Source organism: Lichtheimia ornata (assembly GCF_029851405.1).
Source record: "Lichtheimia ornata isolate CBS 291.66 chromosome Unknown scaffold00040, whole genome shotgun sequence".
In the NCBI taxonomy this organism is placed as follows: Eukaryota; Fungi; Mucoromycota; class Mucoromycetes; order Mucorales; family Lichtheimiaceae; genus Lichtheimia; species Lichtheimia ornata.
In genome coordinates, this window is record NW_026695360.1 from 283,982 (window position 1) to 309,436 (window position 25,455).

The 25,455-nt window shown below is 43.9% G+C and overlaps 9 protein-coding genes across 9 annotated transcripts; 7 read left to right on the top strand and 2 right to left on the bottom strand.

Moving 5' to 3' along the window:
• Nucleotides 1-474: 474 nt before the first annotated feature.
• On the top strand, nt 475-7,568 carry O0I10_007986 (uncharacterized protein; the record flags this gene model as incomplete). Its single annotated transcript, XM_058487993.1, has 14 exons — nt 475-618; nt 696-910; nt 970-1,078; nt 1,143-1,301; nt 1,364-2,068; nt 2,127-4,970; nt 5,024-5,400; nt 5,455-5,626; nt 5,683-6,244; nt 6,303-6,437; nt 6,506-6,674; nt 6,731-6,881; nt 6,942-7,194; nt 7,252-7,568. The coding sequence occupies 14 exons, from the start codon at nt 475-477 to the stop codon at nt 7,566-7,568; spliced, it is 6,312 nt and encodes a 2,103-aa protein (XP_058341331.1).
• A 342-nt stretch (nt 7,569-7,910) lies between these two features.
• O0I10_007987 (uncharacterized protein) lies at nt 7,911-13,088 on the top strand (the record flags this gene model as incomplete). Its single annotated transcript, XM_058487994.1, has 5 exons — nt 7,911-7,979; nt 8,069-8,743; nt 8,802-12,278; nt 12,342-12,460; nt 12,524-13,088. The coding sequence occupies 5 exons, from the start codon at nt 7,911-7,913 to the stop codon at nt 13,086-13,088; spliced, it is 4,905 nt and encodes a 1,634-aa protein (XP_058341332.1).
• A 198-nt stretch (nt 13,089-13,286) lies between these two features.
• Nucleotides 13,287-14,458, top strand: O0I10_007988 (uncharacterized protein; the record flags this gene model as incomplete). The annotated part of the gene is made up of 3 exons (XM_058487995.1): nt 13,287-13,324; nt 13,898-14,061; nt 14,151-14,458. 3 exons carry the CDS (start codon nt 13,287-13,289, stop codon nt 14,456-14,458), a joined length of 510 nt encoding a protein of 169 aa, XP_058341333.1.
• Nucleotides 14,459-14,844: 386 nt separating this feature from the next.
• O0I10_007989 (uncharacterized protein) lies at nt 14,845-15,229 on the bottom strand (the record flags this gene model as incomplete). Its single annotated transcript, XM_058487996.1, has 2 exons — nt 14,845-15,009; nt 15,071-15,229. The coding sequence occupies 2 exons, from the start codon at nt 15,227-15,229 to the stop codon at nt 14,845-14,847; spliced, it is 324 nt and encodes a 107-aa protein (XP_058341334.1).
• Nucleotides 15,230-15,399: 170 nt separating this feature from the next.
• Nucleotides 15,400-16,617, bottom strand: O0I10_007990 (uncharacterized protein; the record flags this gene model as incomplete). The annotated part of the gene is made up of 5 exons (XM_058487997.1): nt 15,400-15,980; nt 16,040-16,103; nt 16,172-16,317; nt 16,378-16,456; nt 16,528-16,617. 5 exons carry the CDS (start codon nt 16,615-16,617, stop codon nt 15,400-15,402), a joined length of 960 nt encoding a protein of 319 aa, XP_058341335.1.
• Nucleotides 16,618-17,733: 1,116 nt separating this feature from the next.
• Nucleotides 17,734-19,374, top strand: O0I10_007991 (uncharacterized protein; the record flags this gene model as incomplete). The annotated part of the gene is made up of 7 exons (XM_058487998.1): nt 17,734-17,834; nt 17,897-17,961; nt 18,034-18,103; nt 18,158-18,303; nt 18,360-18,444; nt 18,523-18,678; nt 18,741-19,374. The coding sequence occupies 7 exons, from the start codon at nt 17,734-17,736 to the stop codon at nt 19,372-19,374; spliced, it is 1,257 nt and encodes a 418-aa protein (XP_058341336.1).
• A 1,187-nt stretch (nt 19,375-20,561) lies between these two features.
• O0I10_007992 (uncharacterized protein) lies at nt 20,562-21,149 on the top strand (the record flags this gene model as incomplete). The annotated part of the gene is made up of 4 exons (XM_058487999.1): nt 20,562-20,657; nt 20,714-20,783; nt 20,903-21,029; nt 21,098-21,149. 4 exons carry the CDS (start codon nt 20,562-20,564, stop codon nt 21,147-21,149), a joined length of 345 nt encoding a protein of 114 aa, XP_058341337.1.
• A 258-nt stretch (nt 21,150-21,407) lies between these two features.
• On the top strand, nt 21,408-22,406 carry O0I10_007993 (uncharacterized protein; the record flags this gene model as incomplete). The annotated part of the gene is made up of 1 exon (XM_058488000.1): nt 21,408-22,406. The coding sequence occupies one exon, from the start codon at nt 21,408-21,410 to the stop codon at nt 22,404-22,406; it is 999 nt and encodes a 332-aa protein (XP_058341338.1).
• Nucleotides 22,407-24,478: 2,072 nt separating this feature from the next.
• O0I10_007994 (uncharacterized protein) lies at nt 24,479-25,265 on the top strand (the record flags this gene model as incomplete). Its single annotated transcript, XM_058488001.1, has 2 exons — nt 24,479-24,584; nt 24,649-25,265. 2 exons carry the CDS (start codon nt 24,479-24,481, stop codon nt 25,263-25,265), a joined length of 723 nt encoding a protein of 240 aa, XP_058341339.1.
• Nucleotides 25,266-25,455: the final 190 nt, after the last annotated feature.

Below are 25,455 nucleotides of genomic sequence, written 5' to 3' on the forward strand. Positions count from 1 at the left end.
GTAAAGGTTCTTTATGTAGTTGCCATGACGACAGCTGAAGGCGGTTGTTGATGAATCGGTGATTTAAGGCTTTCATTTTGTAGTAGCTTGTAGGATTTTGCCGGCATGCACCAGCAAGCGAAGCAGTCGAGGTAATATAAAAAAGCAGCAAAAAATCTTGGCATCATTTTATGCAAAGCTGTCAACATCACCATGCAGTATCTTTCTGAAAATGCATACATGTGGGTATGATCAATAGAATGGACAACCACACCATAAGAAGAAAACCCATAACAACCCAACGCACAATTTAAGCCTTATCGACCATTGACAATGGACACTTTTATTGTGACAGGACAAGCTCACGTGGATGTCCCTTTACTCGACAAAGAGAGCTGAGATATAAAATCAAAGCCTTGTGAGCCATGCTTGGACGAACGACGTTTCTTAAGTGCAACCAGCTTTCACTCGTTAACTCTCTACTCGACGACTGGGATGGCATCTTCCCCACAAGGCATCCCCGACATTTTCACCCTCGATGAACGTAAACTTCAGACTTCCGAGAGCTCTGACAAGCAGGAGCTCTACTTGCTTCAATGGCTAGCTCATGTGGAACGCGAATGCAAGACTATCGATTTGGTACATGCCCACCCACCCTTTGGGACCCTTCTCATTTTATACCACCACAACAACCACCACTCACTCTTGTTCTCTAGGACGTCTTGAAACGCGCACAGCCTCAGTTGGAGAAGACTTTACTCAAGCTCATTTCACTTGCAACAGCAAAGCCGCGTCGTCCTATTCGTTTCCTGATCGGCCGTTGCTTTGTACTTCTCTATACACGAGGCGATACCAGGATGCTTTTTGATACCGTCACAGCGCTCCATAGTCTGATCAGTGCCAACAAGAACATTGAAAAAGAAGCACGGATGTAAGATAAAAGGATGGATGATATGGGAGGAGGGATAGTGTAGGCTAATGAGAGTGTAGAGCTGCGATATCGACTACCGGTGCTATCATGCTTGCAAGTGGAAATAAGGTGCTTTCATTGTTTGCCGAGACAGCCAACATTCTTACCAAAGTTATCAAGCAAAGCAATGTAAGAGAACCCTATTCCGCTTGGCTTCCGCTCCATTCCGATCTTTTAACTCAGGAACCGATAGAATCCTCTCCTACTACGACTTGAAGCTGTCAATGCATTCACTATGCTGCTTAAAGGTGCCGGCAAAGCTGCAACAGAGCCGATCTTGAAAGAACTCGCCAAACATTTGCGCAATGGTTTAGTGGATAAAGCATTGGTGATGCGAATAGCATGTGCACAGGTAATAGGGAAAGGTGGATAAGTGAGGATGGCAGTAGGATGGCCTAACATGTCATGGATTAGTGCATGCAAGCTGTTATTCAAAATGCGCGACAAAGCTTTACAGCTCATGACGTTGAAAATATGCTTCAGACATTCCTCAAAGCCTTTGACAATTCGACCTTTCCTGTTCGACGAGCCGTTTCATCCTTGTGTGCCGCGTTACTTGCTTTTACTCAAACAACAGCAACTGTGGATCCCAACAAACCCAACGTGAAGCATGCAACTACGGGAGAAGAGAGCACAACACCAGCTACAGATGTTCAACCCAACGTGACAACATTGATGAGCGTGGATGAAATGCTTGGTTTATTGGCGACCAACTACAATCGGGCCAATGTATCACGTGAATTCAAGATTGGCATTATTGAAACGTATGCTACGCTATTCGTGTTGCTTGGGACAGAGTTCGTGGAGGCCAACTATGCCGTGATTGCAAAGCACGTTTTACGGGAGCTGCTGGATGGTACAAAGCATAATCTCGTTGCCGCTGATGGATCCTTTGCAAGAGCACAAGTCTTTTTCCTATTGCATAATACGATCGGCAAACGTCTTTTGAGTGAACAAGGCCAAGCCATGGCAGTCAAATTGCTGGTGTCTGAATTCGTCAAGAGTTGGCCACCTTTGATGAAGAACCAGGCTCCACCCAACAAGCATGCATTGATTTGTGCCACTGATTTGATCTCTGCTTTAATTTGTGAACTTGGAGGAGGAGCTAATGCTGTCAAGGTAATTTGAAACAACGCTATTTTCACTATCAAGCGTACTTATCATCAAATGATAATAGGATGTTGTTGCCGATCCAGTTTTCACATTGTTGACGCATCCAAGCTTTTCCGTTCAAGCATCAGCAGCTTGGTGTATTCGTTGCGTGTGTCATTCCATACCTTCCAATCTTCCTTATCTACTTCCACGAGCATTGAATCTATTGGAGAAAGACTTGTCCAACTTGTCTAATCCAACGGCTACAAGTGATCTCTTTAAGCGTACTTTGGCGTATGCGTACACTGCAGGCGCTATCCTTAGCGTCTTCCCTGATCGGCCGATTTATACCTCCTTTGAACTCAGCGCACGGGCCATGTCACTTGCAACACAGCTTCTCAAGAATCCCAGCAAGACTCAACAAGTAGCCAGTGTACAAATCCAAGTAGCATGGATCCTTGTGGGTGCACTCATGTGTCTTGGGCCAAACTTGGTCAAGTTGCATTTACCACAGTTACTGTTGCTATGGAAGAACGCCTTACCCAAGCCTACTGGCAAGGAAGCCAATGCCATTCGTGCCGAACCTGAATGGTCGTTCCTTTTCCACACACGTGAATGTGCCATCAGCTCTATTTACAGCTTCCTTGTACATAACAGCAACACGCTTGTTACACTCGACATTGCAAAACGTGTGGCTGCACTACTCAACAATACCCTGGCTTTTCTTGCAACAGCACCTAGTACATTCTCGCCATCCACCTTGTCACCATGTTCACCATACCAGATCAAATTGACCGATCAATATTATGCACTACGACGACGTATTTTTCAATCCTTTGTCACTATTCGACCCTTGTTATCCACTTATGAATCATCATTGACAAGCTTATTACGCAACTCGGTGAATGTGTTTATTGAACCTGACAAGATCACACCATCCTCAGGAGCACATGCCCAAGTGACAGCGAGTGTGCCTGGTCAATTTGTGAGTGTATGGAGTTCTGCGGATGGACATGGTTATGGTGTTACGAGCAAGATGCAAGGATATCGAATTGATGTGGCTACGTCAGCGAGTATGGATGATATTGCTGAAGGCAATCGTAGCAAAGAATGGGTCACCAAAGATCGATTTCAGCGGATTGAGGAATTACTTGAACGACCTATTATCGGATCAGCTGAGCTTGATCCAATTTACATTTATACGACATTTGCCACTGAGGAGCAGCACAAGATGATGGTCCCACATCCTGTTGCACCATCGACTGGCTATATCGACAGCAGCGTGGAGCTATTTGCAACCATATTTCCAAGCCAACCACCTCCCGTACAAGAATCTACTTTTGAGCATATTGCAAGTGTGGTCAAGGATGCACGTGTGGAAAAGAATTCACCCAAGCGTGCAGCAGTGCTTGTGAATGTCACGGTGGCTCTTTTGGGGGCATTCAAGAATATGATGTCAAAGAAGAAAAAAGCAACAACATGCGAGATTCCAAGTGGACGAGCGACACAATTAGTACAAGAAATCTTGATGGAGGCTATATCACATCCTGATCCCTATCTACGCAACGCTGCAAGTGAAACCATTGGACGATTAACGGCTATTGTTGGTGGATCATTTGTGGCAGCACAAATGCAACAGCTGGTGGATTTGGTGGTGAGCAATCGTGATCCAAATGTTCGTGCTGGTTGTGCATTGGCCATTGGATACATTTATACACACGTTGGTGGTATGGCTGCTGCACCCCATCTCAAGACACTGTTTGGCATCCTCGTATCACTCAGCAGTGACCCACATCCTGTGGTACATGCATGGGCACTTGAAGCTATCACAATGACAATCAGTGCAGCGGGTCTTATGTTTTCAAGCTATGTCAACAGCGCACTTGGCATGGTGGCCAAGCTTTATTTGAGTGAAACACATGAGCCTGGTAGTGGATCAGTTGCAGTATCGAACGCAGGAATGAGTGTTGGTTTCTCCGCTTATCAAGAATTTGGTCGTATCATTTATGAGTTGATTGGCACACTTGGACCTGAATTGCAAGCATCCACAAAGATACGTGAATTGTGCCTGAACATGGTCGAGGAACTCAAATTGGAACCTGACGAACGTGTGAATGTTGAAGCCATTCGATGTATTCAGCACTTTCTCATGTTTGCCCCTCAATATCTCGATACACAAGAGCTTGTGCCATATTTACAAAACCAAATTGCCAGTCTCCATTTGCCATTGAAGAAGGCTGCAGTGACATGTTTATATCAACTTGTTCAACGTGATGCTGAACTTGTATTTAAAGCAGCACAACCTGGTCTCGATACCGAATTGTTCAAGATGCTCGATACGGATCCCGGATTATCCGATGTCAAGAATGTGATTCGAAGTTGGTTAAAGGAGACGGCTATCAATGAGCCTTCCGTATGGGTCAATATCACCAAACGCATCATGTCAGGAACCAACAAATTGGATGCTGCTGCAACAGCCACATCTGCAAAGAAAGAAGCTGCAGCAAATGATGGCATGCGAGGAAGCTTTGATGGTCCTGGTACTATGGATGAAGATGACGAAGATATGTACGATGATGAAGGAGCTGGTTTTGGTGATGACGATGATCATGTGGATATCACAACAACAGTGGCGGATGCATCTGGAATGACTTCACGGCTTTCCGTCAACGTGGAAATTCCTCCAAGATGGCGTACTCAGCTTTTCGCTTTACAATGTCTTCAGCGCACTATTGAAATGGTCTCATCCAGCGGGATTCGAGAGCACTTTGATTTGATTTATGCTCGTGCACGAAGACAGCAAGCTGGCTTTGGTGATTACCTTGTATTCCGTGTACCTGATTTGATCAAGCTGTCATTTACAGCTGCCACAGCACACGTTGATGAGCTTCGCTTAGCAGGTATCTCTCTCCTTCGAATGGTTATTGAGGTACGTAATTGATCAAGTTTAATTATGCACGCAAATACTGATTGCTTTGATAGAAATTTGCTGCAAGCAAAGATCCTGATTTGGAAGGCACACTACTCCTGGAGCAATACGCTGCACAAATAGGTGCTGCTTTGACGCCGGCATTTGGAGCTGATTCATCCTCGGAGATCGTGTCAGCTGCTGTACGAGTGTGCGCTATTTATGTTGGCAGTGGCATTGTCAAGGATCTCTATCAGCTGGGAAGAGTGCTCAAGCTTCTCACTTCTTCTTTGGACAAAGTCAAGAGCGATAGCGAGTTGACAGGTGTTGGTGAAGTGAAGGATTTGAGTCCACACGCTTCGGTCATGGTCAAATTGGCAGTATTGAACGCATGGGCCGAGTTGCAAGTATCAAGCCAGCGCCAAGATTACCTTCGACAGATTTTGCAACCGTAAGTTTACACTCATTAGATACTTGGATCATTTGACATTGACTCTTTGAATAGTAATCTATCGGCGCTAAGTCCATTGTGGCTCCGATCATTGCAAGATTATGCACGCATTCGATTGGAATCTGATATTGTGGCATTGACCAACAGCACTGAGGGTATTCAAACATCCACTCCTGGAGGGATTGATTCAATGTATTCTGCTGCCACTAAGCAAGTGGTTCTTCCTGTAAGTCTATCGAGGGGGGAAATGAGGTGCTTTTAATAACATCTTTTGTATTATAGTATTATCGTCGCTCGTGGTTGAAGATCATGGAAGCAGTTGCAAGTTTGATTGAGAGTCAAGCGCCTTCGATGCTTGATGCCTTGTCCAATAATCCTGATGCCGAGCAATTGGATCCAGAGAAACCATCCAACCTTTTTTGCATTCTTTTTGGCTTGTGCATTGAAAGCTTATCGCGTATCTCAAGTTCCAGCAGTGGTCGTTCAGACGTATCCACCATGACTATTTGCCTGAAAGCCCTCAAGACTTTTGTACAACCTTCATTGGCAGGCGAGAAGTTTTTACCAAAGTCGATCTTTTTGGAATTGATGAATGTGTTTGATCGATTGATCCAAACCGAAGGATATCGTGTGCAGCTCATTATTATCGAGATTATTCAACGACTCACCAAGAACTATGGAGCCAGCTACATTTGTGACGACCTTGACGACGAATGTGATATCGATCGTACGCTTGAGCCTGGAGCATTTCCCTCGACAGCCAAATTGTATTATGTACTACGATTGTTGATCAACGTGTTTTTGCAAAGTGTACCTTCTTTATCAAGCAAGCGTGCATCTATACGTGAGTTGGGATATTATGATGGGATCTCAATTAGATGAACTAAATAATGTTTATGCAGGTTCAGAAGGCAAAGACATCGAACATGTAGCAGCCGTGCTTGGACCATGCCTGGATGAACTCAGCATGCTGATTGGTATAGCACCCTCGAGTTATAAGATTGATCTTTTGGCCATGAGCTTTTACATTTTCACAGGTAAGCATTGTGATACAGCACGCATACACCTTTATGGTTTGCTAATCCATTTCATGCTGGTACAATAGCTATGCTGGAAGACGACAAATTCCAATCTTTGCTTGCACCACGCGTTCTTGTAGCACTCAAGTCTATGCTTTTGACTCTGGAATCATCATTGGATACAGCCGAAACACATTCGCTCGCACGTGTAACGTGTGCTATGCTTCATTCTTTACTTGATGGTCTTTTTGAAAGGTACGTTGTGTTAAGGGAGACTATGGGTTTATCCGATTGACTCTTTGTTTCATTAGCGAGGTCAACAATGAAGCCAAAATCAAAAACAAGTTGCTTGCATCCGTTTTGATTATCACAAGTTGCCCTGAAGCCAATATGCATGATACCGATGGTCGACAAGTATTTACCAAGGCGATGCAAAGAGCACTTTTATGCGACAAGCAGGATGTATGTATATATACCTTCACCGTCACTTACGTTTTTGACTTACGGGCATTGTCACATTAGACCACGATGACGGCTCATCAGTGTATGCGGATGCTGATTATGCTACCAGAAAAGAAATCCGATTCACCCTCATCCGTTGCTCTTGGACGACTTTTGTTGAATGCTTTGATTCCCACTGTGGTTGAGCATCTTCTCTCTTATGCCAAATTATCCGCCATGGAGCCATCAAGAACGGATGAAACGCTACCTTTGTTAGAAGAAGATATCAAGACCCTTACAGCACTCGTTTCTTCTGCGACGGTGGATGAAGACAGTAAGTTGGAATATGTGGATTATAAATGGAGGCCCCAAATACTAATGCCATCTACAGAGACAGCCTTGTTGAGCATTGTACTCTCATCTTTTGCCAGCTTATTGGATCCAACCAATGAAACCACCATTCATCGCCTCACTATGACCCATATTCTTACACTGGCTACCAACATACCACAAGTGTTCCGTGACACAGTATCCCAATTACCTGAGAATGCACGGACCACCTTGGAAACTTCGGTGCGGCAAAGCGTACTTGCAGGTCAACAGCAACGTCAACAACAACTACGACAGCAAGAACTTCAACGCAATGCACATGAAGATGCACGACAACCTACCATCCAACTAAAGATGGACTTTAGCAACTTTACTTGAGTAGATTTTAATACACAATGATATAAATTATACACTTTTTGTAGATAGAAAACCATATAAATACATATTGTTGCGAGGATTAGCTGAAGTATAAGTTCATGAATGCGTATATGATATTGCTGCGGCAATGGATTGGAGAAACATGGCCAATGTAAAAGATAATCGTGTGTGTGGGAGTGGATGCGTAATGGAGTCTACGATAACGAGCTACTGCTGCTGCTGTGCTTGATTTTCACCTCAGCCGAATTTGTCCTTTCATTCTCATTTCCCTTTCTTTCTTGCTTAAAGTCTTCGAGGTGTCCACCTTTTCCCTATTTCTATTTATCCTCTCACTTTGCCCTAATGACTATGGTTGATCATGATCCTGCAAAGGGTGAATCTCATGATCCTACTTCCAGTCGGCCTGGACGAGTAAGAAAGGGGGTGCTGGTGGTGGTGGTGGTTGGAGGAAGAGTTGACAGGATCGCGAAATGTAACTCATATATGGACTTGGTCATTAGAAAAAGGGAAGACGTGCTCTCATGATTGAAAAAGGACCAGACACGTTGAAGCGACCGAGAACGCTTTTTGACACGGATGGCAACTTAAGCATGCACAACATTCTCAGTCCAAACAGCAGCATAGCACGATCGACGCGTAACTCACAACGACAACTACAACCACCAACTCCAACAAGAAGAGCACGCGACCCTGTATCTACAACCACAACGCATAGTAGAGGAAGAGGAAGAGGTGCTAGCACAACGTCAAGAGGAAGAGGAAGAGGACGAGGCAACAATAATGACAAAGCCCGTGGTGTGAAACGAGTTGCACCTGACGAAGAGCATTCTCAACATGATACGACAACAACAACTTCTTCTTCATCATCATCGCGAGGACGTGGACGTGGACGTGGAAGAGGACGAGGAAGAGGTGCGATCACCAACAACAATAAGCGACAACGATCCGATGACAGTACACGATCACCACGACAAAAGTATTTGATGGATAATGCATCAACCCCTCTTGATCGATATCGAAACGACGTTCTCACCGAGAAAGCAGAGGAGTTGGCGACTATTTATGATCATCATACCGAGACTGTCCGAGAATTATACCACCTTGAGTTGCATCAGAATATGCTCGATTACAATCCAGGACAAAAAGAGAACATTTATGATCAACGCTTCAAAAAGGTAAAGAGAGGAATGGAAGGGTATGCGATGTGAATGATTGTGTTAACATGTTGATTAGTATGCAGAAGCGTATGATCTATGGGAATCAGCCAATGAGCACTTACAACATCATTCGAGGTCATCAGGCGTCAACACACGACATCAGACATTACCATTGATTGGTGCGTTACAGGATGTATTTGAGGAGAAGGTCAAAAAGGAGGAGGTAGCTGCCGGTAGGTTACCATCCAAATCAACCACGACGTTATATACGGGCAGCGAAGTACGGCGTTTCACTCGACAATATCGTACCCTCAGTGATTATCTCGCCTCCTTTGTATCGATCGAAGACAATGAAGATGTGACGCCAGCACAAGCAGAGGAATTGGTAAAGAAGGAGATTGCTATACGACAACGAATCGAAAGGTTGAATGCGAATGGTGGTTTTTCAACTCGTTTACAATCCATTGCGAATCGGAGACCACAAGGTGAACTTCAACAACGATGTACCACGCACCATGATATTGTTGTCAGCCAAGCGCTTCATGCATCCAAACTTTTCGCTAGCAACACGAGACATCGACGTAACGCAGCTCGAAAGTGCGCCAAAGCGATTGAACGTCATTGGGAATTGATACGTACGCATGATGAACGACGCCATCGAGAGGAAACACGTCGATTGATGCGATTAGCCAAAAAGACAGCACAACATGTGATGCGTAAATGGAAGGTCGTTGAGCGTGTATGTGAAGCAAGACACAAGGAGATCCTCAAAGAAGAACAAGCCATGGAAGGAAGAAGGCATTTGGAGATGATTCTTGAGCATTCTGAACAAATGTTGGGTGTACGCATGGAAGAATTGGCAGCAACCAATGAAGAAGAGGAGGAAATGGATCAACCAAAGATTGAGGAAATTGCTGAGGAACAATCACCTATCGACGACACCATCCCTGAAAGTCCACCTCGACAAACATCAGCAGGCAACGATGATGATGAATTCAGCGAGGAGGGTATGGATGAGAAAGATCACATGATTTCGGATGAGGATGAAAGCGAGGACGATGACGATGAATTGAATGAACTCAATGCTGATCAAGATTTGGACATTGAACAACTATTGAAAAAGTACAACTATCGACTGGAGGATGATAGTGAGGAGGAGGAGGACGAGGAGGAAGAAGAAGAGCAGCCAATGGATGTTGAAGAGCCTGCTTCTCCTGGTGTGGAACACGATGAGGATGACAACGCAGCATCCAAGACTATGATACCCGCTGATACACTACCATCACAACATGATCAGCAATCTGACAATGGTCACCATGAGGAGAACAAGGAAGATGAGCAAATTGAAAAGATGGAGGAATCGGATGATGATCGTACAGTGACAGTATATGGATCGGATATGAGCGATATCGAAGAGAATGAGGAGAAATCGATTGAGGATGAAGGAAAACAACAACCATCACCACCATCGCCACCTTCAGAAAAAAGCGTTACACCCAAACCAGAAATGGCTCAACCAACAGGAACAACTCTATCCACTACCAAAGTCAACATCAAGATCCCATTCTTGTTGCGAGGCACATTACGAGAATATCAACATGTTGGATTGGATTGGTTGGCAAGCTTGTACAACAATGGATTGAATGGCATTTTGGCTGATGAAATGGGTCTCGGCAAGACGATCCAAACGATATCGTTGCTTGCATATCTCGCATGTGAAAAGAGGATTTGGGGACCCCATTTGATTGTTGTACCGACAAGTGTGATCTTGAATTGGGAGATGGAATTCAAGCGATGGTTGCCAGCTTTCAAGATTTTGACGTATTATGGTACACCGAGGGAACGCAAGGAGAAGCGAACTGGATGGTCCAAGGAGAATGCATTCCATGTTTGTATCACGTCGTACCAACTTGTCATTCAAGATCAAAATGTCTTTCGTCGTAAGGCATGGCAGTATTTGGTGTTGGATGAAGCACATCACATCAAGAATTTTCGATCTCAACGATGGCAGGTGTTGCTCAACTTCAATTCCAAGCGACGATTACTGCTCACTGGTACGCCATTGCAAAACAACTTGCTTGAACTTTGGTCACTATTGTACTTTTTGATGCCGAATGGTGTATCACAATCAATGCCTATTGGATTTGCAAGTCAAAAGGAATTTCAAGAGTGGTTTTCTCATCCTGTGGATCGAGTGATTGAAGGACAACAAGAGATGGATGCTGATTCACGAGCTGCTATTCAAAAGCTGCATACCGTATTACGGCCCTACTTGTTACGGCGTCTCAAAAGGGATGTGGAGAAACAACTTCCAGAAAAGCATGAGCACGTGGTGTATTGCAGATTATCCACTCGACAGCGATTCTTATATGATGATTTTATGAGTCGTGCCAAGACCAAGGAAACACTTGCTAGCGGCAACTTTCTCAGCATCATCAACTGTCTCATGCAGCTACGTAAGGTCTGCAACCATCCTGATTTGTTTGAAGAGCGACCAATCATTACGAGTTTTGCCATGCACGATGAGGTATTGTGGACAGGACAACAACTAGAAACGCGTGTTCGAAAACGGCTTGGTTTCATCAACAACGGGGGCCTCGACTCCACGAATCTGGTGATTGTCAACAATGAGCACGTATCAGCCACAGTTGCCAGTGAATATGATAACATCGATGCCAGCAAGTATTTTGTACATCAAATTGCACGATATCAGACACAAATCGACATTGCAGAATCAAGAGGAATCACTATGCACAATCGTTACAACGAATTGCGACAATATGCAGCACGTTACGACTATCACGATTTCAAAAAGTACTACAAGTTTCGACAGCTGCAGGGGTGCTACGCTTCTCTCAGTCGATGGGAATCGATGCTGCATGTCAACTCTATGCGATGTGCGAGACGCCCTCTTTATGGTGCTTCACTTATCCAACTATGTGAATCCGCAACTGCAGCCCGTGAAGCTACTTTTTTCCCCACCAAACATGACAATCGCCATTTCTTTGACATTTCCACTCATCTACGCAAGGCTGTTGTCAGCTATCAAGATCGCATCAATGCTCATATGGACATTATTGATCGATACGGCTTTGTCACACCTGGCACTGTTATACAACGATCACCTATCAAAGAAGAGCAGCAATACCAAGAGCATCAAGGTAGTCTCGATGTTGATATCCTTCATCCATTACGAACACGCCTATCGATTGTGTTTCCGGACAAGCGACTCCTTCAATATGATTGCGGCAAATTGCAAAAGTTGGATGCGTTGTTACGGCAACTAGCAGCGGGTGGACATCGTGCATTGATATTTACGCAAATGACGCGTGTGTTGGATGTGCTTGAATCGTTCCTGAATATGCATGGCCATCGTTATCTCCGGCTTGATGGTGCCACAAAGATCGAGCAGCGTCAAGTTCTCACAGAGCAATTCAACAACGATCCACGTATCCTTGCATTCATCTTATCAACCCGCAGCGGTGGTCTTGGTATCAACCTCACAGGTGCAGATACGGTGATCTTTTATGACTCAGATTGGAACCCATCCATGGTAAGATGATTTTAAGAGTGGATACCTTGTATTGTATGTAATCTGACACATGATCATCATTAGGATAAACAATGTCAGGATCGTACGCATCGTATCGGACAAACTCGAGATGTGCATATATACCGCTTTGTTACCGAATATACCATCGAAGAGAATATTTTCAAAAAGGCAAATCAAAAAAGGTAAAATGCGTATGCATGGAAGAAATACACGCATCTTTGTTCACATGTTCTGTTTTTTACTAGAATGCTTGACAACATGGTCATCCAAGAGGGTGAATTCACAAACGATTACTTTCAAAAGACCGATTGGTGGCGAGATTTACCAGAAGTGACTGGAAGCATTGCTGATACTGCTACAACGACTCCCACAACTGCAACAGAAGCTGTCAAAACCAATCCACCCCCTGATGCCAGCAACATTGACATTGAGCAAGCGCTATTACAAGCTGAAGATGAAAATGATGCACAGGCTGCAATCACAGCCCGCAACGAAATGGAAATGGATGATCGTGAATTCAATGAAACCAGGCAATCCAATAGTCCTTCGGTATCGTCGCCAAGTGGACCCTCATTAAGTGTACCAGCAACGCCTGCTCCAGAATCAGAAGGTCAAACGTTCCTTTATGAAGAAGACGATGTAGAGGAAGCTGATGCTAGTGGCGGTGCTGTTGATGAACAAGACATGCAGCTTTCTGTGGGACATGTGGACCAGTACATGCTACGCTTTTGGGAACGCGAAATGTATGGTCATTACTTGGGCTTTGGTGGACTTCCAGAACCTGGTCAGGACATTCAAATTGTAGATTAAAAAAGAAACTTTCCCGCTTCATCATTTCCCCTCCTATGTGTACAAAAGAGAAAGAAAACCCATACTATTACTATTACTACCTTTGTCATCCTCCCCTTTCTCATTTCCCTCCCCTTCTTCTTCGCTGTAAATATATCAAACTTCAACCGAAAAGGTTTGACTTTTATTGACATGATCGGCAATTCTTGTGCCACAGCCATGACCCGCAGTGCAACAGCGTGGGTTGTGCAAGAATGGTATAGCATATTGATTCCTCCTCACTTTTCCACTCTTTTTTCATTTCGTAATCAAAGACGACCACAAACGTGATGATGGAGAAACAAAACTGCAGCTGCTACGAGTGGCTTGCTCGTATGCAGACTTTCACAGAAAAAGATAATGTGCATCAAGGGGAGCACGGCCATCAGCCGACATTTTAAGGTAAGCTCCCCTTTTCCTCCCCTATTACGGGCAATGATCTGCTGCCTGCTGATGGCATATCTCATATATATAAAAGAGAATTTCTTTGTAACATGTATCATAAAACCTGAACGTGCCTCCTTTTTCCTCTTTTTAAGTTTTTTTCTTGTTGTCCTTTATGCCATCGTATTATCCACACAATAGCTTCTACACCAACAGGGCGCCGTTCTTCAACCATTTCACCACTGCAGTTACTCCCTATGGTACTATGTTTTGGGTAGAACAAAGAATGCTTGATATGTATATATACTCACAGCTTTTATTGAATAGCTTTTGAAGAAAGGTGGATGCGTACATGTCATTCATCCAATAGTTCATAATACTAACCATCGTGTATACATACGTAACAGCGAGACGGCATTGGAAGATAGACGATCAGCTCATAACGCACTCGAACGCCAACGACGTGAACATCTCAATGCAAGGTTTCAAGAGCTTGCACGTACGTTGCCATCGTTACAAAGTGTACGACGACCGAGTAAATCGATGATTGTCTCAAAATCTCTCGATTATGGTAAGTTGTTTGTTTTCCTCTTTGGTTGCGCCTCAATGCAGATGAGATCACACATACACATGCATACAACTCGTTGTTCTCTCTTGTAGTCATGCAAAGCAATACACGTGAATCACGTTATGTGTCAGAAATACTCGACTTGCGACGACGAAACGAGCAACTACGGCAACAAGCAGCTCTCTTACACAGCTACAAATATCCATCATCATCATCACCACCATCATCATCTTCATCATCGTCATTGAATTTACAAGTACAGGAACAACAGCAACAACAACAACACCTTAATCTCAGCCAAACTACAATGCCTGATCCATTTACACTGACACCAGCCATGATCTTATCAAAAATACATCAACAGCAACAGGAAGATCGACGTGGACATCGCCGTTCATAGCTTTCAACATCACACCTTTTTCAGATTGCTTGTAAATAGCATGATGCCATCTGTTGTACTTGTTAATTTTCCTGTTTTATTGTAATAGTCTTTGACAACTATGCCCCATTTTACCCATGTCCCGAATAATATAGCGCGCAAATACATACGTCAGCACACATGTTGATCGACAATCATGAGACAATAACGCTTTTTGATAGACATGTCCGCCATGTTGATCTTTACCATGTAAGGAAGACACATGGATAGAAGCATGATCAAAGTATATATATGGAGAGAGAGGAAACAGATAAAATGATGTGCAAAAAGAGTTGAGAGAATGTTTATTGGTTGATGACAGGTGGTTGTGAAAGTCGTCGTCGTATAAAATGCGGCGTACGATACGTTTAGTCGAAAAGACCAAAGCCCATGTCTTCATCAGATTCCTCCTTCTCTTCTTCCTTGGCCTCTTCCTTGGCTTCTTCAGCAGCACCACCAGCAGCGGCACCACCAGCAGCAACGGCACCACCAGTAGGAACGGAAGCAAGCTTCTCCTTGCCTTCAGCAAGAACCTAAAACACGTGATGTGAGTGAGTATTGTATGTTGTTGAAAAAGTGTGTGTGCGTATTTACCTCCTCGACAGACTTGCCCTCGAGAGCCTTGGTCAAAGCGGCAACGCGCTCATCCTCAACTTCGACACCAACAGAGCCCAAAAGGTTCTTGATATCAGCGGCAGCGGGAGTGGCATTGCCACCGGCAACGAGCAAAAGGTAAGCAGCGAGGTATTTCATATCGTAAAAAGAGGAGGTCGAGTAAAAAAGAAGGAACTCAAAGCTTGCACCAGCGCAACGTTCTCAAAAATTTGATGCGTTGGGTAAAACCGGTCACCAAGTAGTATGAGCCACCACATTAACATTTTTTCCAATCTCCACAGCAACCACCAGCACCACCTGTTTATCTCTTAATCAATCTTTAATAAAGTTTTCATTCGTGAATAGACTGTAAAGCTAATTGCCATCATGGGCGCAACTTTGATATATCCAATGCTTAATCCCACATAGAATCCCTTGAAGCCTTTGGCAGCATAGATCGCCTTTACGGTTTCAAAAAAGCCGACAAATTTGGTTGGATGAAGTAGCCCGCCAACTTGCATTCTCCTTCGAGTCACTTCGAGTGGATAGCTGCTTGTTTGTGCTACGAGTCCCGCTACGCCTCCACAAACGAGCTCAGCCCATGTCTTTAATCGATTGTTGCTCTTTTTCATTGTGTAGCGAGAAATCACAGGGTGGTATTTGAACAACTGTGTCATCGAGTGGTATGTGAAAAATGATATGCCTGCATAAGGTATCATCCCTGCCATTGTTGGTATGAATCCACGGTAAAAGTTGAAAAGATGAATACGTGCTATAGCTGCAGGTTCTCGATAGATCTGCCGGCATGTTTGTATGAGGCTGGGTCGTGTATGATCTTCTTTTCGTATGTCGTATGCCATCCGTACACGCACAAGATCGAGTGGATACGTAAAGACGACGCTGGTCATGCCTATCCCATTACATTACATATACATGTATGTATACCCGCCATCCAATCGTTATGCTTACCTGCAAAGGATCCAGCGAAAAAGTGTCGTAGTCCCGTTTCTTGGGCTTTAGTTGGCATCAGGATCTTGCATGAAAAAGGGTACTCTTAATATCCATGTCATACGCACTCCCACTCCCACGACTTTTACTCACTGCACGGAACTGTTCGAATGCGATAAACCTGATCGTGGCATATGGAAAGATCCTTAGCAGGGTTACAGAGTGACCTTGGAAGAGACCCAGCACACCCGTATGCTTGACGATATCACGGCCAGCTTTGAATGCACCCGTAAATGTCCCTAATGGAGGAAAGGAGTTGAGTTGTTGCTTGAACAAAGGAAACCAAGTTATCAACACACCAGCATACTTTTCGAATACAGGATTCTTTGCTTGGAAAAGAATCTTGACCCGATCGAATGGAGCAACGGCAGTCTTGGCCTGGGTAATGTATGAAGAGCGGAAAAGAGTGAGATGTCGACGTCTAATGCAGCTGTAGCTTTCATTCTTACCACACAACCAGCAACACCTCCAGCAATACCAGAGCGTATCACATAATCCAAGTTTTGAGTCTTCTCTCGTTGTTCTTTCCCATGGACCATTGAAAATGCAAGAGCAAGGAAGCACGTTACCCAGCAATCATTGTTGCCAGGCAAATGAACAATCTCCGCCACCCTTGCATGATCGACAGTGTACGTGGATTTTTCTCTTGTTTATGTTTCGGATATACGCGATAGCGAGGATAAATAGCGCATCATCCGGCGTAATGTGCTCACAACATAACATAACATACACTACCATCATCATAAGACTAGCTGTTATTCTATTACAAATCATTGATAACGTGAATGCAAATATATATGGGATATGACACAAATCCATTTATGCTTTGATATTGCATATGCATGTCCAAACACAATCTGTGGCGGATGATGAAAAGTGATGCGATGATGATAATTGATGAATCGAAACATCCAAAGAACAAACCATGAAGCCATGTGCTGGTTGTAATAGTGACGATGAATAATGCCAAGATCACATCACCCTTGGACGTTTGAAAAAAGACACATGTCCAAGCAACATCAATGTAGAGAACCCTCTCAAGAAAATGAATTACATATCACTAAATCAATACTTCATCCTTTTGTGTCACTGCTCTTACCAACAGCGTTCTCTCTCCGCACAAACCACGTTCGCGTCCCAATTTCGTTTTCCCACTATTTGGACCGCTTCAGGGTCATTAGAGTATAGGCCAGGAACCATGTGTTACCATAGCAACATCCATCTGGTGCATGCAAATGATCTCCAATAGCTCTCATGTGCATGCATCATTTGAAGACATAAAGGGGGGAAAGAGAGAGAGAGGGAAAAAGAGATTGTGCCCAAGGTTGGATGATTGGAGAGGAGGGGAAAATCTAAAAGAAGCAAAGAACATGATGTTGAAATCTCCCGGGTAGGTCTTGGCATACCCCTTTGGGTAAAATTGTATAAATGGAGGATTGATTTTAGCCTATTTGAGTAGTGATATCATTGGTGCTAGCCTCTCACACATGTAAGAAAAGGTTACTTGTACTCCTCCAAATCCTGGATATACGGGAAAGTCCTTTCCCGGTACACTGCTTTTCACCTTTTTTGTCTTGTTTATTTTACACACGCAATCCAAACCCTCTTTTTCTTCCTTTTTCTTTCACTATTTCTCCTTTCTTTTTTTACTTGCCATGACCTATAACAAGGGAAATACCTCACAGATGATGACAGGGAACAGTGCCTGTACCTATCGATTCATTCCCAGTTCGCTCACTGATCTCCCGTCAGAAAGGTACGAACGCTTCACCTTGTGACAATAAAATGGGATCTCACCTTTGTGCATGCTCTTTACAGGGAATACGATATCATTTTACGCCAACAACCTGAGCGTGCCAAAATGAGTGTCCCAAATGAACGAGGTACAACATAACCATCAAACTCCCCCTTCGTCCTGAAAACACCAAAATTTATCCGTGAAACATTACCCATAGACCGACGTCCGATTGAGCCTCCTCCTATTCTGCAGATGAAGTGGTCAAACTGCACGCACGATCAAATAAAGTACGTGTATATCTCTTGTGGCGTGAAAAAGTACTAATTTCCCTTTGCATGTAGAAAATCCCTGCAAAGCCCCTTTTACTTTTTGGTTGCCAACATTGTTACCGAGGATGAGCCAAACACCCTACTGCTACCGTCACAAGATTACCTCTCGGGATCAACCGTTTCATCACTCTACAGGTTACGTGACATTGACAACTCTGGTAAGTTCCAATCATCGCTTACAAGATACGTACCACCTAACCTATATATATAAAAGATGGCGGCTTTTTTGTTTTCGGCGATTTGGCTGTAAAGAAAGAAGGCAAATACAGATTGCATTTTAGCCTCTTTGAAATTGTAGAGTAAGTGGATCTACCAATGTCAGCTACCCCCTTATGCCACAATTTTGGTTCATGTGTCTGATGATTTGTGGTTTATAGGGGCACTGTCGAAAATAGAAAGACAATGCTATCCGACGCGTTCACTGTATATCTTCCCAAGCGATACCCAGGGCCTACAGAAGCTACCTTCCTTTCACGTACATTCTGTGATCAAGGCGTTAAAATGCGTATTCGAAAAGAACATCGATTGCCATCGTACGTATATGTATACGCTTACCATTAGACTACGACGTATCTCACATACAATCCAACATTAGCGTAAGCGGTCGTAAGCGACGGGTCGAGCATACAACTCCTATTGAGGAAGAACAACACTCTCATAGCAGCAAACGTAAAGGTGGATCGGTTGCTTTATCAGTATACGCAGCCACGGGTGTACAAAAGCAAGGTGTTCATTTTGGCCAATGGCAATCATCCTCGTCAACGACATCTTCATTATCATCGTCACCCAACAGCATGAATACGACTACTGCCAACAATGCACCAGCTAACATTGCTCATGTTTACGAATCATACCCTGCAACCAAAGACAAGTATGGCCATCTTTTACCATCACCTTGCTCATCGCAATATCGCTGGGAGGAACAACATCAGCAACAACAACATCATCGTGCACTTCCTTCACCGCCACAGCAATTCTCCTCTGATTTGGCACATTATCATTTTGATGGTAGTGGGCAACAGCAACACCCATCAGCAGCCTATTCACGGCAGCTAACACCACCTCCAATGTTGACTGAAGCAGATCGACACCCACCTCGTATGGGTGATCGCTTGCCACCACTACGATCCATCATGGCTGATACATTATTGCTTCCTCCCTTGTCATCTTCACCGCATAATCCCAATGCACCTGCTGGTCGCGTTTCCATTCATCAACTTTTGCAATAGTAAGGCTGGCCCTGTTGTATTCTATATTACCCTTTTTTCTTCTTCCCAATGTACTCTCCTTGACCTTCTCCCTCTCTCTTCTCCCACACATATTACACACCTGCATCCACCAACCCCACCCACATATGTCATACCATATCCTCCACCTCTTTTTTGTATATCTGCATCTCACCCAAATTGTCAGCGTTGATTGTCGTACATATGCCTGCTTGTACTTTTTCTCATTTCATCCCCCACATTGCACTCACTTTATGTCTATCCCATTAAAGAATAAATCTTGCCTTCTTGTTTCCATACTCAAAACGCCCACATCCAAGGCATTGTTGCTCTTCACAAGCATAGCTTTTCACACAAGATAGGTATCATGCTCATGAAAGTGGTACATGGTGCATCACTAGGATCGATGGCTTCTTCTTTGGATCATGCCCACAGCAGCCACCTATATCACAGGAGCATCCTCTACATGCTGATCGTCCTATAATGTTGAGATGTTATCGTTAGGATAAGGTGACACTATATCGGCTGCATCCTATAACATAGCAATCATTTGCTCGATGGGCGCCGTTTCTTATACCATTCCTCTCAGATGCTTACATGGCCAAAATGGCAAGTCTATGTGCCTTTTTTTATGGGGGGTGCAACCTTGTGGAGCAGAGCTGGCCATTGTGGTCATTCAAAAGTTTTCATTGTCATGGTCGTCATTGTGCTTATAGGGAGGTAAAACCTCTTGTCATTGTATATATGAATGGCATCTTCAATCAACATGACACAAAGAAGGTCTCTCTCAGTGGTATGAAGGAAAATGGATGGTATACGGGATCCCGGATGTGCCCTGAAGGTGGGGGATAAATATTGACGCAATTTTATTGGATGCATGTCACATCTTGTGTTGGAAGTCTACATCTCTGCAGCCAAAATCATGACAAGGCTATCCAGGGTCTTCCTAGGACAACATGCATGAATCCAAATAATAGGATAAACAAGGTAAATAAACTTACGTTGCATATGCAGCGAGAGTGCGTGTGTACACATGATCAATTGTAGATAGGAATACACCCGTCGAGTCCATGGTATGAAGGTATATCGCTAGTACTGAGCTCCGATATCTCTCTCTGGTGGTCGTACCTTTGTAGCCTTGCTATATCTTTTCCCGTTTCTTTCTCCTTTCCTCTCACCTTTTTCCCGTCATGGCTGCTGCTGCTTCGCAAAGTGCTTTCCAAAAGTTCATCAACTCGCCCGCAGGTCCAAAGACCATTCACTTCTGGGCTCCTGCCATGAAATGGGTAACGTAGAACTCATCCCATTTGCAAACCAATCGTCCTTATTTGATTTCTTCCAGGCCCTTGTCATTGCTGGCATTAGCGATTTGCAACGTCCTGCCGAGAAGTTGAGCTTGTCCCAAACTGCTTGTAAGTATGATGGTCATCGTGTGTGATATGTGTGTGAGTGTGTGTGCGTGTGCTCTGTGGATGTTGGGAGATCGGATTATCGAGAGCTATATTTCTTACATGATACACGACGCAAATAGCCCTTCTTGCCACCGGATTGATTTGGACTCGTTATTCCATGGTCATTATTCCCAAGAACTACAGCTTGGGTACCGTCAACCTCTTCGTTGCTGGTACTTCTTTGATGCAAATGGGCCGTATCTTCAAGTAAGTATTGGACTCTTGTGTTATGTCAAGCTTCATCCCCATTCTTACTTTTTTCGCCTTTCCATCAGCTACCGCATGTCCGACGAGTACAAGCAAAAGCAACTCCAGGCAGCAGCATAGATTTTATATATCAACCTACTATAAAATGTACTATTGAGTCAAAACAGCACTTGTTGATGAACAATGGGGATGGTGGCATATATGGAAAATGATGATGATTGAGCAGCCATGTCACTAAAAAGAGCAACAATGAAACCATCAGCTGGTGTACACATCATTGCATTGACAACAATCACAAAAGGAATGATATTCTCATCTTTGTTTATCTTCTTTCCCTTCCCTCTCTTTCTCTCCCTTTCCTTTTCACAGCTCTTACCCATGGGCAACTACTCGCCTTATCCTGGTGTGACGATCGCCAAGGAGCCTTTGTTCGAATATGTGCCAGCCTGTGAAGAACCTCCCAGTAGTCATTACATGCATTCACGACCAACAGAAACGCTTTTGTTCCACTTCCCTGATGAAACGGATGATGACTTTCGAAGTGGTGTGATGATCTTGTTGGAGCATGTCGATCAAGGTTCATTTGACATGCTGCGTCAATACGTTCCACCGCAAGACCAAGACTCCCCTTTCGAAGGTGGATTGCTAATTGAAGCCCACTGCATTGATGTATATGCAAGACGTCGCATTTTATCCGAGTTGAGTCACTACCACCCACGTAATGTCATCACCTACAACCGTGCACACTTTGCAGAATCATCATCTCGTCCAAATCGTACGACCATGCGTAACAGGAGCGGTGTTTACTGCAGCAATGATAATACGTTGTCGTCCTGCAACAATGACAATGATGACGAGGAAGAGCAAGAGCAAGCAGCGGGTCCATCATCATCATCATCATCATTTCCAACAAGAATTAATGTGATGGTTCCTGCTACTACCAATGCGGACATGGAAGGACACATCATGGTGATGCCACGGACTGATTCCTATAATCGGTATTATGTGCTTCCACTTTACGACCTACCAATGATGGCACCTAGTATGGCAAGAGCTGAAATTGAAAGGCAAGCAAAGATCTCCAACAACGTGTTATGCGACGTGGTGTTTGGCCTCATGTCGATTGGATACCTTTATAATGGTACAGCTACTCTCATCTTCCATCAACCTTATCCGCCATGGTCGTTCAAGCTCTTTGGCAAACGCTACAGCCCTCGTGCATTTGACGACCACGTTTATGACCACTATTGTCGCGTATGCAAGCAACTCGATGGTCACGAAACCCATGATTGTCCTCCAAAGTACATTGAGTACCCTGAAAGCGACGATGAAGAGGATGGAGACCAGTATATGACTGAGACAAGTAGCATAGTGTAATAACGTGCTTACCATTGGATCATTAGCTCTCTTTATGTACCGTTGACAAATAAACCAACTCCCTTTGCATGAATCATCCCTATTGCTGCATATGTCAATTGATCTCACAAACACACCCTTGTCCTCTAAAACAAGCGAAAAGGTCATCTTTTTTCCATTACGTCACACGCCATACATCATTCGATTCCCAACTAGTAATCTACATGATCTTCATGGATGATACAAAGTTCAAGTCGATCCTAGACTCCTTTGTCATGTTTAGAACTCTATTTCAGCCAACATGCGCATTATCGGATGATCATCCTTCATCCCCATTTGTAGACCACGTGACATGGCAATAAAATTTATCACCAATGCTTGCTTGTTTAAGAGAGAAACATGGATTGCAGTAAATCCTGCAACGAAAATAGCAGCTCAGAAGTTTCAAAAAAAAAAGTCCCCATTTTGCGCATGATGGACGTTTCCAGAAAATGGAAAACATATCATTCGAAGGAAGAAAAGTGAATAGAATACACAAAGCATGGCGGATCAAGAATGTTGGGTGGCAAAGTGTATAATAGAAATCATACCCAGCATGTTACTGCATTCAAGTGTACGACGCACTGAATTGTGCGAAAGGCATTTGGGTATCCATCTAGATCATTGTATCACATATGGCATATGGTATTCCGCGGCACATGCCAATGTCAAGGATGAAAGCGCCGGTGCCATGGAGAAGTTGTTTGTGTCTCTATCATAGGGAGTACGGCGCGGCTAATTGTTGAGAACGTTCCGCGGTGAGCCATTCAATACAAAGATGTGGATTATTCCCATCAAAGTGCAACATGAGCGATAACAACAACCATCATTATTGAGGATAGGGCTATACGTTGTTTGTACATCGCACCAGTCTAGAACATGATGATGATGATGGGCTTGGCATCAATACAGAGATAAACGCAGAATTAGACTCTTTGGTGGACATCGATCAGTAGAATCGACCCAACAAACATGCCCCCTAGTGATGATCAACAAGAAGAAAAAAAATGCCGATTTCCCTTTCAGGCCGAAAGAGCCGGCGTGTAGAGTGCCGCAGCATTGGCTATTGGGCACCATTGTATTCTGACCTTGATTATCCCCGTGCTATGGGGAAAGAAAAAAAACGGGGTTGAGTAGTATTAAACGTAAGCATGATGTCGAGTGGTGCACTTATGCATAAAGTAGCAGCTTATGGCATGTAGGACATATCCCTGAGTCAAAGAATTTTTATGGACGCCGCACTGACAATCCATGTACACGTACACGTGGCAAAAAAGGGAATTCATCTCACACATTTAACATGCCCCCTGATCTTGTCAAAAATGTGGTCTAGATGTTTTAGGATGCAGCACACACACAACACACACACACTATATTGCACCACACATGTACACAAAAGATGACAGCTGTTGCATTTGGTTACTACCTTGGATGCTTTACTCATTCCCGATTACACACCATGGGTATTCGGATTAATAATTTAAAGCTTGCCGGCCCGAGATAGAGCTATTAAAAGTTACAACTCAAACCGCATCCCAGTTTTCCCTTGCTACTGTACAGGGGATGGCATCCATTATCATGCCATTACAAAAGCCAAGAGGCATAAACAGGGGAGGGTAAAAGTGATTAGCATCACGCTAAGTGGCAGGATGTTGGATATCTCTAAAAAAAGAAGCACGAGGATTATGCAAGTGTTTTAGCACAAGGATGATCCGAGCGTTTGGGCTTTTAGTATCGTTCTTTAGATTGTTTGAATAGAGATCTGGACCGAGAAGGATCGACGGATGAGTTAGGGATGGCGGCAAAATGCTATTTTTAATAGGGAGTGTTTCGAAGAAAATCAGTGAAGCCGTTTCGGTCCGCGGGTTGTGGCACGCTCCACATCCGTTTATTTGCTCCTTTGTAAACTCAGTACTTTCCATAACAGGTGATCGTTTCACAGGATTTTTTTTTGTTCAGCTGTGCATGAAATATAAAAGAGCCGGCCATCGTTTTCTTTATCTCTTTGTTTCCAAGTTCTTTGTCTTTAATCGATACCCTCTTATAATCAACGCATGGCACTCGTGGCTCCTCCCACTGCTTTTGACGAACGTCGCATTAGTCGCAAACTCACAATCAACATTGATCAACACGAAGTCAATGTGCGCCCCATCATCAAGGGTATGTATTTATATAGATTGGATAGGATGCTATGGATAGAATGACTCATTTTATTCTTGTATAGGTGCTATCAAAGAAGCTGCACATACGTTGACGGAATCCAGCGAGGCTCCCAATTATGATCATATGTATACCCTCTTCAAAGATATGGTCAACACAGCATCGATCCAAAGCCGTGATTTCGCAGTGCAAGTGGATGGATGCAAGGGTGTACTTGTATGGACAAATCATCACCAGGGCTTCCCTTTCCCCATTGTAACCAAGCAATCGTCGCCATCCGGGTTCATCAAAGTACTGCGTTCTACTGTCAACAAAGCACACTCGTCAATCGCCTCTTCCATTGACAAGACACGCCGCAAGGTCATGAGCAAATACTCACAATACATCACCATTGGCTACATTGGCGTCCTACCACACGAACAACGCAAGGGTCTTGGTTCGGCATTGCTCCATTACGTTACCGACAAGGCTGATGAGGCTCAACAACCCATTTGTGCACAAGTTGCTTGCAGTGGTAAAGCTGTACGCTTCTTTGAAAAGTTTGGATTCAAGGTCGAGGCTACGGTGAAGGGTGCTGAAGTACCAGCTTGCATCATGGTGCGTGAACCTGTTGTTACCAGTGCTGCACCAGAACCACGTCCTCTTCGTATTCGCCCTGGTCGTCGTATCTCTGACTATTGATCTCCTTCGTTCCTCCTCCATGATTTCCCCCTCCCAATCCAATCCAACCATTATTCCACCACTGCATTCTGTTTCATTTTCATTTTTGCATTTGTACATACAACAACCATTGGCTGTGATAGCTCTTATTATTATTACTCTACTATAAAACTTCTTGCCTTTTTTTTCTACTTTGATCATTGAAAACTAT